At 60.1% G+C, this 15,876-nt stretch overlaps 4 protein-coding genes across 10 annotated transcripts; 3 read left to right on the plus strand and 1 right to left on the minus strand.

Annotated features, from left to right (window-relative positions):
* The first annotated feature begins 16 nt into the window (after positions 1 to 16).
* Positions 17 to 3,442, plus strand: CYB5D1 (cytochrome b5 domain containing 1). Of its 5 annotated transcripts, none has more exons than XM_085534591.1 (5): positions 17 to 215; positions 283 to 359; positions 516 to 734; positions 870 to 1,104; positions 1,430 to 1,625. In XM_085534591.1, the coding sequence occupies exons 1-5, from the start codon at positions 86 to 88 to the stop codon at positions 1,489 to 1,491; spliced, it is 723 nt and encodes a 240-aa protein (XP_085390717.1). In that variant the 5' UTR covers positions 17 to 85; the 3' UTR covers positions 1,492 to 1,625. The 5 variants fall into 5 exon arrangements, with proteins under 5 accessions (XP_085390717.1, XP_085390718.1, XP_085390719.1 ...); XM_015884275.3 differs by lacking the exon at positions 1,430 to 1,625 and adding an exon at positions 2,267 to 3,442 and having other exon boundaries at positions 27 to 215; XM_015884276.3 differs by lacking the exon at positions 1,430 to 1,625 and adding an exon at positions 1,298 to 1,414 and having other exon boundaries at positions 29 to 215.
* Positions 2,044 to 11,160, minus strand: UBQLN4 (ubiquilin 4). 2 transcript variants are annotated; one of them, XM_015884271.2, is made up of 11 exons: positions 10,992 to 11,160; positions 9,003 to 9,154; positions 7,619 to 7,821; positions 7,045 to 7,307; positions 6,011 to 6,169; positions 5,687 to 5,912; positions 5,223 to 5,362; positions 5,028 to 5,111; positions 4,404 to 4,519; positions 3,653 to 3,830; positions 2,044 to 3,165 (listed from the first exon to the last, which is right to left on the minus strand). In XM_015884271.2, the coding sequence occupies exons 1-11, from the start codon at positions 11,133 to 11,135 to the stop codon at positions 3,013 to 3,015; spliced, it is 1,818 nt and encodes a 605-aa protein (XP_015739757.1). In that variant the 5' UTR covers positions 11,136 to 11,160; the 3' UTR covers positions 2,044 to 3,012. The 2 variants fall into 2 exon arrangements, with proteins under 2 accessions (XP_015739757.1, XP_085390692.1); XM_085534566.1 differs by lacking the exon at positions 3,653 to 3,830.
* Positions 11,161 to 11,246: 86 nt separating this feature from the next.
* Positions 11,247 to 12,653, plus strand: LAMTOR2 (late endosomal/lysosomal adaptor, MAPK and MTOR activator 2). 2 transcript variants are annotated; one of them, XM_015884280.3, is made up of 4 exons: positions 11,247 to 11,431; positions 11,627 to 11,789; positions 12,101 to 12,190; positions 12,455 to 12,653. In XM_015884280.3, exons 1-4 carry the CDS (start codon positions 11,364 to 11,366, stop codon positions 12,509 to 12,511), a joined length of 378 nt encoding a protein of 125 aa, XP_015739766.1. In that variant the 5' UTR covers positions 11,247 to 11,363; the 3' UTR covers positions 12,512 to 12,653. The 2 variants fall into 2 exon arrangements, with proteins under 2 accessions (XP_015739766.1, XP_085390710.1); XM_085534584.1 differs by having other exon boundaries at positions 11,247 to 11,428.
* Positions 12,654 to 12,658: 5 nt separating this feature from the next.
* RAB25 (RAB25, member RAS oncogene family) lies at positions 12,659 to 15,562 on the plus strand. Its single transcript, XM_032449224.2, has 5 exons — positions 12,659 to 13,230; positions 13,538 to 13,733; positions 13,936 to 14,129; positions 14,215 to 14,295; positions 15,102 to 15,562. The coding sequence occupies exons 1-5, from the start codon at positions 13,191 to 13,193 to the stop codon at positions 15,227 to 15,229; spliced, it is 639 nt and encodes a 212-aa protein (XP_032305115.2). The 5' UTR covers positions 12,659 to 13,190; the 3' UTR covers positions 15,230 to 15,562.
* The last annotated feature ends 314 nt before the right edge of the window (positions 15,563 to 15,876 follow it).

Genomic DNA, 15,876 nt, shown 5'->3' on the forward strand with positions numbered 1-15,876 from the left:
CGTCATGCCGCGCGGCGCCTCTCCCTCCACTTCCGGGTTGTGAAGGCGCTTCCCGTGTCGCCGCCATTTTGGCGTCCTTGTCGCCATGGACACGGCGGGCGGCGCGGAGCGGCGGGCCCGGTACCTGACGGTGCGGGAGGTGGCGGAGGAGCCGGGCCGGCTCAGCGCCCTCGGCCGCGTTTACGACCTGGGGCCGCTGCTGCGGGAGCGCCGCGGTACGAGGGGGGGGGGCGGCCGGCGGAGGGTCCCGGTGTGCGGGTCCGGTCTGACGTTGTCCCCCAGGTGACGCCGCCCTGAACCCGCTGCTGGGCGCCCTCGGTACCGACGTGAGTCACTGCTTCGACACGGACACCGGACACGTGAGTGGGGCGGGGGGCGGGTCAGAGCGGGACGGGGCTGCGGGGGGGACCCGGTGAGGAGGGGGGTGTCACCGTCCGGGCGGGGCGGGGCTGCCGGTCGGTGCCTCTCACTTCACGTTGACGTGCTCACTCTTCAACGTGTCCGTCCCGCCGCAGCCGCTGTCCCGCGTGGAGCCCCGCACCGGGCAGAGCGGGTCCCGGTTCCCGCTGGGGGTCCCGGGCAGCTCCCAGCTCCACACGCCGCGCTCGGACGGGGCCCCCCCGTGGGACGCCGAGTGGTGGCGGGACCCCCGGCTGCAGCTCGGCCGCCTGAGCGCCGCCCCCCGGCTGCTGCGGCTCCTCAACACCCTGACGGGCCACAGCTGCGTCATCGAGGTCAGTGGGGCGGGGGGCGCCCCCACATCCGACCCCGCTCCCCGGTGGGGTCCCGCCGCCCCCAGCGACGTGCTCGGAACCGGGGACCGGCCGCTCTGACCCCGTCTCTTCCCTTCCCTCCTCGGGGACCCCCAGGTGTGCGGGGAGGAGCCGGTGGGAGCCGCGCTGCAGCGGGCGCGGGGCTGGAGGGAGCAGCTGCGGAAATACACGGTGTGTTACGGCGGGGTCCCGCTGCAGCCGCATCTCACCCTGGAGCAGAACGGGATCCCGGACGGCACCGCCGAGCTGCGCAGCCTCCGCCTCGACCCCAAGGACTTCATCCCCACCGTGCTCCTCTACTTCAATGACGACGTTGGTGAAGACAGTGAAGGTAGGAGCTCTAAGCGCCCTCAAACCCTGAGGACAGGCCCCCTTTCCCCCCCAGAATGCACAAGATACCCCAAGGTCACCCAAAAATAGCTCCCCAGCACCTCATCTATTCAAGAACCCCTAAAACCCTTAAGACAAGGACCCCCAGATCACCCCCATCACCCCAAACTTCCACCCCACTCTTGCTTTTCCAGCCCTACAGTGACATCTTCCCCACCCTGAGCTGTGGATGGTGCTGTGGGGGCATTGCCCCCATTCTGGACCCCATTTGTGTCATTGCAGCACAATAAAACTGGTGCTTTTTTAACTTATTTGTTGTTGAACAGTCGTTCTGTGCGCGGCCATGGAGGGGCAATCCAGGATCCCGTGGTTCAGGGGCACCCCCTGACAAGAAGTCTCTGGAGGTCCCTTCCAACCCCTACAGCTCTGTGATAGGTTGTGATTTCAGCACCTATATATATATATATACAGTACTCATCATTGGCATTCACCTATTGAGCACATCAGTGAGAGCTCATCAGAGGGTGAGTGAGGAAGAGCACGGGCTGAAGGCACCGAGTGCTGGTGGGGTTGGCGCTGTGCTGCAAGGACACGGGGTGGTGGAACAAACAGAAGCCTGGAGCCCCATGGAGCACAGCCTGGGACAGCCCCACACTGCCCCATCTGCAGCCCCAGCTCCGCACTGCAGCGCTGCTCCCCCCACCCCACGCACTTTGTTCTGCAGCTGCACGGAGCTCTGCTGCCATCTCTTCCCTCTCTCTGCCCCATCCCCCCCTACTGAAAAAAGGGAAGAATTAGATTAAATGTGGGATTGCAGCGCTGTGGCAAAGGGAAGGAGGAATGGAGAGGTGGGGGGCCTGCACCAACAGCCGCCCTCTGCCCCATTCATCAGGAGTTAATGAGGAGAATTCAATCAAGGACGACACAGGAGCCGCAGGGAGACGGATGGTTGTGCGCATTTATTATTGTTGTTTTCTCGTTGATAAACCTGGTCTGCAGATCTCGAGGCCCCGGAGGCCCTGGGGAAAGCGCGGCCCTGTTGGTCCTCCACGGAACGCAGCATCAAATGCACCACAACGGGGGAGCAATGAGGGCGGCTCCGGGCTGGGCAGCACAAACACTTTGCAGTGGAGAGATCGGATCTTTCCCTCCTGTTTTTACAGATATTGAACCCGCAGAGCAGAAAAGCACCGAACACAAAGAGCTGCTGCCCCAGCGCTGCCTTCAGCTCAGCTTCCACAACAAACCCCAGCCCTGAAGGCCGCCGGGGCTCCGTGACGCCATCCCAACTGCGCCACGAGACCCCAGTTGAGGCGTGGTTTGCATGCAGCCCATCCCCGCGGTGGGAGACGGCAGCCCCCCACGTGCCGAGGGCCCCATTCGTCCCATGGAATCATTAAGACAAACGACATGAGAGATTTCCAGGTCGCTGCGGTTTTTTCTTTCGCTCTATTATCCCCAAGAAGATGCCGGGAGAAAGAACCGGAAACCAAAGTTGGCTCAAGTTTTAAATATTTGCCTGAAAGGAGGGCGAAGGGAGGGAATCATGTACAGTTAAAATCAAGCTACTCAAAACACAATCATTCAGGTAAATAACTAGGAGTATCGCCTCTACCATCTAGAGAGAGAGAGAGAATGTCTGGAACAGAGGGAATATTGAGGAAAAAATACACATCTGAAGTCTCTGTGGCCACGATGAGAACTGGAATCCACATACAAGCCAGTTAAAGAGCATTTCAACATGAAATCTTAACTTAGTAGGAAGGTCGGGGGTTAAGCTGTATCTTTTTTTTGTTTTAAATACATGACAGCTGTCAGATATGAAAATGACGGCGGGCTTTCCTGAAAGATCCCCCTGCGCATGTGAATGGATGCTGTGCTGACATCTGCGGGGCGGCGTGATGGGGGCTTAGGAAGGCTGGGAGCCCAGCAGTCTCTCAATAGCTGCGTTGATGTCCCCGCCCGTGGCAATAAGAGCCTGCAGGTTGGCCTCGCGGTTAATGAAGCCCATGGCATTCAGCTGCTCCAGCTGCTGTTGGAATCGCACTTCAGGACTCTGCGCCTGCAGAGGGAAAGGACAAAGACCTCAGCGGCACAGAGCGCAGCTGGGAGAACAGCGGAGTGGGGACTGACATTGTTGAGCCAAGGGAAGCTGCAGAACCACGGCCAGAAACAACCCCAAGATCACCCCAGAGAGGTGCCCAAGAAGCCCAGCAGCAGGTAAATGGGCATCCAGGACTTGGGGGGAGCTCATACATTGGAGGGAGAGTGATCTTTGTGTGCGCATCTGGTGATGGGACAAGGAACGGCTTTCAAATAAAGGAGGGGAGATTTCAATTAGATTTTAGGTGGAAATTCTTTACTCAGAGGGCACTGGGGCTGTGGTAGCGCTGCCCAGAGCTGTGGGTGCCCCATCCCTGGAGGTGCCTGAGGCTGCAGACGGGCCCTGGGCTGGAGTGTGCAGTAAGCCCACAATATGGGCATTGGAAGTGAATGATCTTTGAGGTCCCTTCCAACTTAAGGCATTCTATGACTCCATGATTACATACTTGAGAGCTTCCTCCAGCCAGCAGCTGGATCATCTGCTGCATGAGCTGCTGTTGGGGGTTACCACCCCCGGCTGGAGAGGCACTGGCCGGCGTCGAAGCGGAGGGAACGGGGTTCTCCGGGATTGTGCTTCCTCCTGTGGAGGACGGGGGCATTCGAGGCATGCCAAAGGAGCCGAGGCTGCAGAGGAAGGCAGGGTTTGCTCAGAGCCGGCACTTCTGGCTGTCCCCTGCCTGTCTTGTGAGAGCGAGGTGGCACAGGGAGCCAGCAGGCTCGGCCAGGCTGGCCATGCTCCATGACTGGCTGCGCTCACATCCCACCCACAGCAAAACTGGGAGCAAGCCATCCTAATACAGGCACAGCCTGAGAAATCTGCAGAGCCTGAACGTGACCCACACTGACAGAGAGCAGAGGGTCAAGAGCACCCAGCAGCACAATGTGCCCTAACTTACCCACCCAGCCCCACGGTGCACATCCCTAGAGGTAAAACTGAGTTCACCCGACACTTAAACACCCCAAACAAAAGGCAGAGGAGGGACTAAATGGTTCCCAAATCTTTATCCCCAAAGGAAAAGGTCAAGGACTTCCCGCATGAAGTGCAAACAAACAAAGTGCCCATCAGCTGGAGCCCACAGAGCCCTGCAGACACACACAGCATCCCCCGAGCAGATCTGGTTGGTGAGTGGGCAGCCAGGCTGCCACCAGGCACGCCAGCTCTGCTCGCAGCATCCTGCCCTGAGGAACACTCCTTACCTTGGCACGAGTCCTGGGGCCTCCGTTTGCAGCGTCTGGAGTCCCTGCTGGATCTGGAGGAGCGCCTGCATGGCGCGGGGGTTGGTGAGAATGGACAGGGAGTCTGGGTTCTGCATCTGGGAAGGAAGGAGAGACACAGCGGTGGTGAACAGTGAGAGCTCGTGCAGGCAGTGCTCCACCAGCTGGCAGTCTGAACAGCCATCAGTCTGAACAGCCACAGCCAACCCACGGGTCTGGGCTCTCCTTCCTGTCCCTGCACCACCGGGCTCATCTGCGCAGACACACTCCAAGAGATCAGATTTCCTACATAAAGTAGGAGAATCAGATTAGGACGGGGCACACGTGCCTCCAGAATTAAAGCCGTTTTCATCCACTTGAGTGAAGCAGCTGCTCAAGCACAATTAGCCAGTCTAATTTTTGTAAACTCATTACTGGGAGAGAGCGTCCACACAGGGGTTTCATGCAGCTGAACTCATCTCATTTCAAGTCAGCCTTGAGGTAATTTACATTATCTCATTTACATTGCCTTGTCCAAACAAGCTCTCCCACTCTTTCCCCTGTACCAACCCCTTGCTGTCACAGCGCAACCCACCCGAGCCCACAGGGCCAGACAGGGGCTGTTACCTGCTGCAGGAAGACTGGGAGCTGAAGGCGGAGCTGCTCTTGAAGCTGTGGATTCCCAGCAAAGAGAGGAACATTTACCATGATCTAGGAAGAGACAGCACATGTAGGGAGGGTCAGAGCATTGCTGCTCATGGCTGTTACACACTACGTAACTAAGCCACAAAGAACACACCGCTTTGTGTCCCTGACTTTTACCTGTGCTGCAAAGTCTGGGTTCTGGGCAAGGGTCTGCATCATGCTCCGCATATAAGGGGCAGAGATCATGTTCTGCATCAGCTGAGGATTCTCTGAAATCTGCTGCAGGAGACCTTGCATCTCTGGGCTGTTAAACATGCCTGCAAGGGTAAAGGAAAGAGAAAACAAAGGAAAACTCCTTACAATGCAACGTAGAGCAGCACCACAGTGCCTGGAGTGCAACAACACCTTTACTTCACCCATGGGCCAACAGGGAACACGGTCCCTTCTCTCCTTTGCTCTCAAGGGCTGCACAAACAGTGGAGCCCCCAAAGTGCTCCTCCACAGGCACACAAGAAATAACCCAATTCTGGTCTGGTTACAGTAACATTTGTCTGCAGAGCAGCCCCATTCTGCAGCAACCCCCACACACCTGGCTGATCTCTGCCACCTGCGCACCCCCTGGTCCCCCTCTTGTTACATACCTGCCCCAAAGCTAGCAGCATTCAGCCCAAAGGGGTTGGACACGGTCGGTGTGCTCTGGGTGCTTCCTGAGCCAGTGCTCCCTTCGCTGCTGGGCGCCTGGCTCTGGGAAGCAGGGGGGCTGGGGCTCCAGGGGTTTGGTAACGGCTCTCTGTTCTCTGTCCGCAAAGGCTGAGAGCTGGAGCTCTCGGAGTTCCCCGTCAAGGAAGAGAAGGGGTTGTTGCCAAACTAGAGAAGAGAGAAAGAAGAAACAGCCTAATTAGTCAGCCTGAATGGGGAGAGCCGGACTCGTCCCATCGCTGTGTGAGCTGGGATTCGCTCCGTACCTGCTCCCTGGCAGCGCTGAACATGGGCTCCTGGATGTCCGTGTACATGCGGCGCAGGGCGTTGTACCCTCCTGGAATGCTCTCGAGGTTGCTCAAAGCACGGTCCTGGTTCCGCATCATCTCCTGCATCATGGCGGGGTTACGAGCCAACTCCATTGTCTGCCAGGGAGAGAACGTGGAACAGTTGGGCCCCCGTGCACCGCAGGAGAGCAAAGTGCACCCAGAGGTTTGTGAGCAGCCCAGCAACACAACATGGAGCTGCCAGCCAAGCACTGAAAGAGTTAACTCAGCTCCCAGAAGGAAGAGTATAATTAAACCCATTTCACAGCCAGGGAGCAGAGAGATCATTTATCCAAGCAAAGAGAGCCCTGGGATGCTTGCTCCTCCCACCTCGCTCAGCTCTCTGCCTTTATAACCCCAATTCAGCTGCATGGGATTGTCTCATTTCTAAGCAGTTTTGGAACATCCAAACATCTCGCAGCCACATGTTCCCACTCAAAGTAGGTGGACTGCATTCAGAAACCTAAGATGGAATAGCTGGGATCCTTCCTGCTGGAGGAAAAGCGAGCAGTCCGCCAGCTCCAGGCTCCTGACAGCTCCCTCCTGCTCAAGGAGCATCCAGGCATCCTTTGAGCTGCATAAATGTGGAACATTCACAATTTAGCCCCACAACTCTGCAATTTCATGTAGAGCCAACATGGCTGAAATAAAGAAAAGATAATGGGAAGTGCATGGAAACAGGGCTCCTTCAGCAGCCACACAGAAACACAAACAGAGAATCCTTTTTTGCCCAACACACGATAGATTCAGCAGCTCTGACAGGGAGGTAAGAGCCACATGCACACGGGCTGAGTAATCATTGTTTACTTCACTCAAGACCACCATCTGTCTGTGAGGGGTTCACAGTGGGAAGGAAGAGATCCCTGAATTCACCATTCTGGCAGTCCCACGCTCCCTGCTGAGAGCCAACTCTGAAGCTGCTCCACCTCAAAGCTGTGGGACGCGCTCGGATCGGTCCCGGTGCACTGACCCACCTGCCTCATCAGCTCCGGGTTGTTCAGCATGTGGCTGATCTCCGGATTTCGCTCCATCAGCTGCTGCATCTGCGGGTTGGCCATGATCATCTGCCGCATGAGATCGGGGTTCGACATCATGTTCTGCACCAAGGGGTTCTCCATGATCTGAGAGAGCATCTCTGGGTTGGACATCAGCTGTCGCTGCATCTGCTGCTGGAGCTCCATGAAGTTGGCTGAGCCCATGCCCAGGTTGCCCAGCCCAGTGATGCCACCAAAACCAGCTGCAGAGGGAACAGGGGGAGGGGGAAAAGAGAGCTGTGGGTCAGGAACTGATGGCAGCGGCAGAAGGAGGGGGGGGTGTGGGCTGAATCACACCCACACTGATCTGGGGGTGCCCTGATCCCACAGCAGGCAGCTCTCATGGGGGACATCCCCTCACAAAGGGTTTGGGGTTATCCTGAACAGGGAAATCAAGACACGCTGAGGAAAGTGACTCAGGTGAGCAGGAGAAACAATCACAAGGCTGAAAACCCAGCTCCTCTATCTACACCCAGGAAATACTTCTTCCAACTTTGCTGTGGTCCCCACTTACAAAGGATTGACGTAGCACTGTTGGGGCCTCCATCTCCAGGACCCCCCAGAGTCCCCGACCCACTGCTCCGTCGGCCGCTCCCTGCATCTGGAGCAGCGCTGCTGGATGTGGAAGGCTGAGATGGGGCACCGGGAGAAGGGGACGTTGCGGAGGGGGCAGAAGCAGCACTGGGGGCAGAAGCAGCAGATGTTGGATCCTGGACCCTACAAAGAAACAGAACAAACTGTTACACTTCTGGGATTTGGGAGAGTTGAGCAGTGCTCTCTGTGGGGAATACAGGGCAGTGCAGGCCTCCCTCTGAGCCTGCAGCAGGCAGCTCCTCCAGGCTGCTCCCATTCCCATCTGGACAGACGCACAGCAGTGGCTCCCAGCTGCCTTCCATCTGCCTGGACCTGCTTCCCACCCTGCCACACAACAGCCCTCACATTTCACCCCAGCCCACACAAAGCTGCCCGACTGCTCTCCCTCTGAGCTGTATGAGCTCAGGTCTGAACCACGCCAAACTGTTTACCTCGGCCGTATCCTTGAGCAATGAGTTTGCTCCAAACAGGAAAATCCTCCCGCAGCTCCCACAGAAACCACAGGAGGTTACAGCAGGGCTATTGCAAGGGGTAAACAGCAGTTGGCCTGGCTGCAGCTTCTCCTGTGCGCTGTGTTACTATGGCACTCACTGGGGCAAATAAGTCCCTGTCTTACTGTACAGACAGAGAACACAAGGCACGAGTTCACCTCTACTATTTACTGGCTGTGTGTTTTCCAGACCTATCTGAGTGACGCTGAAAACCCCTGAGTGGGAGTGGGGGACAAAGCAGATAGGAAACTTAACCAAAAAAGGAAGGAAGCAGGAGAACGAGCAGTTGGTTTCTCTCAGCAAAGGAAGGGGCCGTAATGCCTTCAGTCAGCACTTCTCTGCGGCAGGTAGAGAATAAAATGAAAAGCCAGGACAGTGCTCTCCTTACCTTCGGAGATGGTACCGCAGTTTGCAGGGTGAGGGTAGACAGCAGGAGGTGAAATAAACCCTGGGTATTGCTTTCACATTACTATTAGCTGGGAAGGTAATTTCTGCTAACAGTGAGTCATCGTTATCAGATGGAGGACACAACCGTGTTCCAATGGCTTCTTCCCAGACTGCCAGTTGTAAAGGCTCTGCACACACAAAGCCACGCACGCTAATTGCATTAAGGATGCTTTTACCCCCCCGCAGGTTCACACAGGTGCACAGCCCAGGGAAATGATGGGCCAAGTGATAAAGCCAGAGCTGTACGATAAAGCCAGAGCTGTACGATAAAGCCAGAGCTGTAGGGCAGAGCTGTGGCAAGGAGAGCCCTCGTGCCTCACCACCACCCGCTCACCCCCAGACCCCCATGATGGAACACTTCCTTACTTCTGTGGAGTCTTAATGACCAAATGCACGGTCAGCCCGTCTTTGATCCCGTGTTGATTCAGAGTGTCTCCGTCCTTCAGGATCTTCCCAGCGAAGATCAGAACCAGCTGATCCTGTTTGGCTTTGAACCGCCTGGAAATCTCTTCTTTGAACTGAAAAACAAACCCGGCGCTTTTCAGGCAGAAGAGCAAAGGAAGGAAACTGAAGGTAACGCTCCAGATACCCAACATTCACTGCACAAACGGCGAAAGGAACCAACAGAGCTTCAGCACCCCGACAGAACAGAGGTATTGCTGCCTGCAATAGCAGCAATGCAGCACCAGCTGCTGAGAGCACACGAGGGGAAAAAGCGAAGCTGAGCAACTGAGCTGCTTCAGAACGTGGGGAGTAAAGTTCACAACAGTCACCTGGAGATGAGCTGAAGGCTTCAAAACCAACGAGCCCCTGAGGCCTGATCCAAACCCACCATTTATCTTCAGAATGACTGAGCTTTATTTGCCTCCGCTCATCTTATCATTTCCCAAGGAAAGCCCAGCTCTGACTTAATACAGGACAGAGCTGTGCGGAAAAGGGCACAGTCCTTTATCAGCCAATGGATGTAAACTAGGTCTTCTATTCCTGTGACTATCCACAGCACCCACTGCCAACATCTCTGCTGTGCGATGGGGAGGGACCAGCACCTGCCAATAACATTGTCACCGCCAGCTCAGCTGGGGCGTCCCCGAGTCAATAGGTGAGAATAGAAACCTTTGCATTTGGAAGCCACAGACTTCAGGAAATCCACATGGAAAGGCTGGGAGCAGAAGATCACAGCTTCCCTGGGGCAGCTCGCAGCCATGGTCCAGAACTCCCGAAAAACTGGGCCTGGGAGGACAGACCCCTGGCACTGAAGTGACCCAGGGCGTGAAGCTTCACCCTCTGCTCTGCACGCTGACAGCACAGGGCTGGGAAGCAGCAGGGCCACGCACAGCACACAGCTCCTGCCCAGCTCCCAGCACACGCTGCAACCTCGTGCCCTGAAGCCCACATCAAAGTACACAGCGAAACACACACACAGCCAAGATCCACAGCGCTGACACCACTCTGCCCCGGCGGGCACTGCCACCTGCACAACGCTTCTTGTGAACCCTCTGCTGCCCTGCAAACACACAGTGCCCCTGTGGAGCTCCCTGCTCACAGCAAACCCACACACGTCTGACGTCCCCTTCCCTCTGCTTCACTCTCCCTCTGCCCCAAAGGCAGAAATGAAAGGACTGAGAAGGACGGACAGAGCAGCCTCTGGCCTCAGCCCCACCGCACACACCCACTGCCCCACAGCTCCCCGCAGCTCAGCCCCAGGGCCGCGTCCCATCACAGCACCCACCCGCTGCCTCTCAGCTCCCCAAGCTGCAGCTCCCGCTGCTCTTCCAGCGCCTCCCGCCAGCCCCGGAGCCGCGCCCCCATGTGCCCTGACCTGAGGCATCTCCCGGCCCTAAGGGAGATCCCTGATCCCTCCAGGCCCAGCCGCCCCACGCAGCGCCTCCCCGCTGTCCCACAACACCCCCACTACCAGCAGCACAGCCCCAGGGCCGTGCCCCTCACCCCCCCCAGCCCGCAGACCCCTCCCGGCCCCCCCTTCCCGTTCCCACCGGCACATCCCGCCCCCCCCTCCCGCACCGCCCCGACAACGCCCCGTTCTCGCCCCCCGTCGGGTTCCAGCCCCTCGGCTCCCACACAACACACGCCGTCACTCCGCTGCAGCCCAACCCCGGCCCCACGCCCCCCATGGCCGGGGAGGCCCCAGCTCCGCTCCAGGCCCCAGCTCCGCTCCCCGCCCCCTCACACCTTCCCCCCCCCCCCCGGTTCCTCACACCCCCGAGGTTCCTCCCTCCGATTCTCGGCCCAACCCCCCCCGCCCCCTCCCGGCTCCCACCCCTCGGTCCCGGCCCGTGTCTCCCGCGGCCCCTCGCAGCGCTCAGGCCTAGGCCCCGTCCTCCGTCCCGTCCCCACCTCGCGCACGGAGGCGCCGTCGGCGATGACGATCTCCTCCTTGTCCTTGGGGGTCTTCACCGTGACGCGGATGAGCGCCCCGCCGGGACCTCCCAGCTCCGACCCGCCGGGGCCCGGCCCGCCGCCGCCACTCGGCTCCGCCATCTTCGCCGCCCGCCCCGCCAGCCCTGGCCGACAGAGAAAGGCCGGGACAGAGCGCCGCCACGGCCCGCGCCGCAGCACAGCGCCCCCTGGCGGCGGGGAGGACCGAGAGGCGACGGAACCGGAACCGGAACGGAGCGCGGAACCGCCCCGAACGGAACCGAACGGCAGCAAACACCGAACGGGCGCGGCCTACACCGGGAACGGGCCCCGCGCCCCGCGCTGCCTGCCATGCTGCGGCCCAAAGCGCTGACGCAGGTGCTGAGCCAGGCCAACACCGGCGGCGTCCAGAGCACGTTGTGAGCGGGGACGGGGCCGGGGGCGGTGCGACCGTACGGTCATTGCGGTGTGATGTGACCGTACCGTCATTGCGGTGTGATGTGACCGTACGGACATGGCGGTGTGATGTGACCGTACGGTCATTGCGGTGTGATGTGACCGTACGGTCACGGCGGGGCTCGGCCCGGAGCTGACCGTTCCCCGCTCCGTTGCAGGCTGCTGAACAATGAGGGCTCGCTCTTGGCCTACTCGGGATACGGAGACACGGACGCCCGCGTGACCGCGGCCATCGCCAGCAACATCTGGGTGGCCTACGACAAGAACGGGCACCACGCGTTCAACGAGGACAACCTGCGCTTCATCCTCATGGACTGCATGGTACGGAACGGCCGCGGGACCCCACGGGATCCATGCGGGACCCCCGGTGTGCGGGACCCACAGCAGCACCCACAGTGGGGTCCGAGGTGTTCAGCAGCTGCTTCTGTGTGGGAGCCCAAGGGGTCCGTGTGACCCCATAAATCTCAATGTGACCCCATAAATCTCAATGTGACCCCATAAATCTCAGTGTGACCCCAGAAATCCCAGTGTGACCCCATAAATCTCAATGTGACCCCATAAATCCCACTGGGACCCCATAAATCCCGCTGTGACCCCCTGAATCTCCATGTGACCCCGGTTCTCTCCGGCAGGAGGGGCGCGTGGCCATCACCCGCGTGGCGAACCTCCTGCTGTGCATGTACGCCAAGGAGACGGTGGGATTTGGGATGCTGAAAGCCAAGGTGAGGGGGTGGGGGTGAGGGGGTGGGGGGTGAGGGGGTGGGGGGTGGGGGGGCTGCATTACGGTGAGGTGTGAAAGAGCCACGGGGTTAAAGCCGGGAGGAAGAGGATGGGAGAGATGGGGGAGGAATTGCAATCAAAATGAGAACTGTCTGCGTGGGTCCCAAATTGGTGCTGGGGTGGGACGGGGGTTTGCCCACGGAATGTGGGCGCTGGGGGCTGCGGCCCCGTGTGCTCAGCGCCCCTCACCACCATCCCTGCCCCAGGCACAGGCGCTGGTGCAATACCTGGAGGAGCCGCTGACGCAGGTGGCCGCATCCTGAGCTGCGTCTGAGCTGCATCCTGAGCATGGAACCGCGCTGCCACGGCTGAGAGCAGCGCCTGCACGGGGGGAACCGTGTTGTGAGCCCGGCTGTGCTGCTGGGCAGCAGGGGAGGGGAAATAAAACCACGTCTGGTGCTCGTGTCCCGAGTGTCTGTCAGATCAGTGCAGGGTGGAAGGGTGGGATGGGGTCAGCCGTGCACCCAGCCAGGGGTCTGTGGTGCAGCTGGGAGCGCTGGGCTGTCCCTGCTGGGGCAGCTTCCCCCACGTTCCCATCTCTCTCTGTGCTGGCAGCAGAGGTGCAGGCGGCCGTTGGTGCCCGGCCAGCTCCACGCTGAGCCCAGGGCCCCAGTGCCCCAGGCTGCCCCGCGCCGCGTGGCCTTGGCAGCCAGGACCGGGCCCGGCTCCTCCTCCAGGTGCCCCGTGACGGTTCCAGGGGTGACATTACCTGCCCAACCTGCGCTGCCGCTCCCAGCCTGCACTCAGCCGCCCTGGGCCTCCCTGCGCCGCCCGCGTCGCCTTCACTCCCCGACCGCGCTCCCTCCTGGGACCCCCCTCACTGCTGGGACCCCCCTCACACCCCGACACAGAGGAGACTTTGCCCCCCTCACCACCCCCTGCAGCCCGCCCCGCTCTGAGCTCTGCGGAGGGAAGGAGGAAACCGGGCGGCAGCCGGGAGATATGAGCAGCACTGAGGACGACTACAACTTTGTTTTTAAAGGTGAGGGGGGCCCAGAAGGACGGGATGGGACGACGGGGGGGCCCTGGCTGCACAGTGCCCTCCCCAGGCTGTGGGTTCCCAAAGCAGGACAGGGCCGGGGCTGTGCCTGCAGCCAACACTGCAGAGGGTCCTCCTCCTTTTTCTTCCTTTTCTGTAAGGCTCGCAGGGGTGTCCATGCACCCCATGGCACTGGGGACATCCCAGTGCTGCAGTGCCACAGCGGTGGGATGCCATTGGGTCTGGTTGAGGCTATGAAGGGTTATCTAAGCTGATCTGAAGTCCAATGGGATCCCTCTGCCCCCCTCAGTGGTTCTGATTGGGGAGTCCGGCGTGGGCAAAACCAACCTGCTGTCCCGCTTCACCCGCAATGAGTTCAACCACGACAGCCGCACCACCATCGGCGTGGAGTTCTCCACCCGCACCGTCCTGGTGGGAGACGCCGTGGTGAAGGCACAGATCTGGGACACGGCTGGGCTGGAGCGGTACCGAGCCATCACCTCTGCGTAAGGATGGATGGCACCCAAGGGTGTCCCTGGATAGATGGGTGCCCTATGGATGGATGAATGCCCTATGGATGGATGAATGCCCTATGGATGGATGGATGTCCCATTGCGTGCCCCATGGATGGATGCCCTGTGCTCACATCCCTGTGGGGATGCTCCAGGGCTGCCTGGAGCACGGGGCGACGACAGGCTGCTCCCCCAGGTACTACCGTGGGGCTGTGGGTGCTCTGGTCGTCTTTGACATCACCAAGCACCAGACGTACGACGTGGTGGAGCGCTGGCTGAAGGAGCTCTATGACCACGCCGAGGCCAGCATCGTGGTCATGCTGGTGGGCAACAAGAGCGACCTGGTGCAGGCACGGGAGGTGCCCACAGAGGAGGCCAAGATGTTTGCAGGTACAGCATTGTGCCACCCCGACGTGGGGACCCTGGTGGGAGCCCAGCGGGGTCTGCAGGGTCCTGGGGTCTGCTGTCCTTGCAGAGAACAATGGGCTGCTCTTCATTGAGACGTCGGCGCTGGACTCCACCAACGTCGAGCAGGCGTTTGAGACCGTCCTGAAGGGTGGGTGCTGGCTGTGGGTCCTCGCTGGGCTGTGGGGCAGGGGATGCTCCACGCCTCTCCCCCGCCCTGCCCCACCTGAGTTTCGCTGTTGTCTTTCTGGCTGGTTGGGTTTCCGGCGCTTTGTGCTGGGCGTTCCACTCTGGTTTCATTGCTGGGGCCTCAGGCGGCCCCACAGGTGCCTTCATCCCCTGTAATCCATGGTCCCCGTCCGGATGCTCCTGACTCAGTGTGTCCAGCTCGCTGCAGAGCAACCCGCAGGGACGTGGGGCAGAGAGGGGCAATGCTCAGCCGGGAGCATCTCCCCAGGAATGGATGTGTAGGGCAGGGGCACCGCAGGGAGTGCTGTGCTGAGCCGTGTTGTGCTGAGCCGTGCTGTGCTGAGCTATGCCATTCTGTGCTGTACAGTGCCGTGCTGTGCCGTGCTGTGCTGAGCTGTGCCCGTGCTGTGCCAAGCTGTGCTGTGCCATGCTGTGCTGTACAGTGCCATGCTGTGCCGTGCTGTGCCGTGCTGTGCTGTACAGTGCCATGCTGTGCCGTGCTATGCCATGCTGTGCTGTACAGTGCTATGCTGTGCTGTTCTGTACCATCCCCACGAGCTGCCAGCCTTGATCCCCTCGGGGCCAGAGAGAAGCCGAGGGAAGGAGGGAAGTTGCAGGGCTCTCCCCGTCCCCCCGCCTCAGTTCTGGGAGGGAGAACCGCGTCCCCCCGCAGAGCGGCCTCCATCCCCACGTCGTCCCTCTGCGTGGAGGGGAAGGGGACCCCCAGCCGTGGGTGCCCCCCGCAGTCACTGCTTTGTGTTTCCGCAGAGATCTCCAGCAAAGTGCAGCAGCAGAAGCAGAGGAGCAGCCAGAGCAGCACGGTGTCACTGGGCAGTGAGAACACAGACGGCGCGGCCGCAGCGCAGGAGAAGCGCCCGTGCTGCGTGGCCATCTGAGCTCGTCCCGGGGCTCGTGGCCGCCGGCGCAGCTCGGTGACAACCCAGCCGCGTTGCCGCCCGTTGTCCCGGAGCGTGGCCGTGATCTGCCATAAGCAGCGCGAAGCGACGGCGCAGCTGAGCGGCGTCGGCCCGTCCGTCCCCACCGGGAACCGCTCGGGGGTCGCTGCATCCTGAGCCCGACGGGACCCCAAGAAAGAGCCCTAAGGGGGCAGAGCAGCTGTGCCCCCCCGCGCACCTTTGTCCCCATCTCAGTGTGTCGTGGGCCGGTCCCACCGCAGAGCGCAGCCCGCGGCTCCGTGCCCGGCGCAGCCATTAAAGGACTGAAAGGCATCGGGCTGGGCTGGCATTGCTGGATGCTCGTGGCCTCGGCTCCGGTACCACAGCCGGGCTCGGAGCCCAGCACCACGCGTGTTCCTGTCCCCACGCAGCCTGTCCGTGTTCCCATCCCCATCCCATCTCCATCCCTATTCCCATCCCCATCCTATCTCCAACCCCATCTGTATTCCCATCCCTATTCTTATCCCATCCCTACTCCCATCCCCATTCCAGTTCCTGTTCCCATCCAATTCCTTTCGACTCAATTCCACTCCATCTTGTCCTATTCCCATCCCTATTCTAATTCCTTTTCCCATCCCATCCCCACT

The sequence above is a fragment of the Coturnix japonica genome, unplaced genomic scaffold (assembly GCF_054131305.1).
Source record: "Coturnix japonica strain WE unplaced genomic scaffold, WE-NBRP24 Scf088, whole genome shotgun sequence".
NCBI classification, from domain to species: domain Eukaryota; kingdom Metazoa; phylum Chordata; class Aves; order Galliformes; family Phasianidae; genus Coturnix; species Coturnix japonica.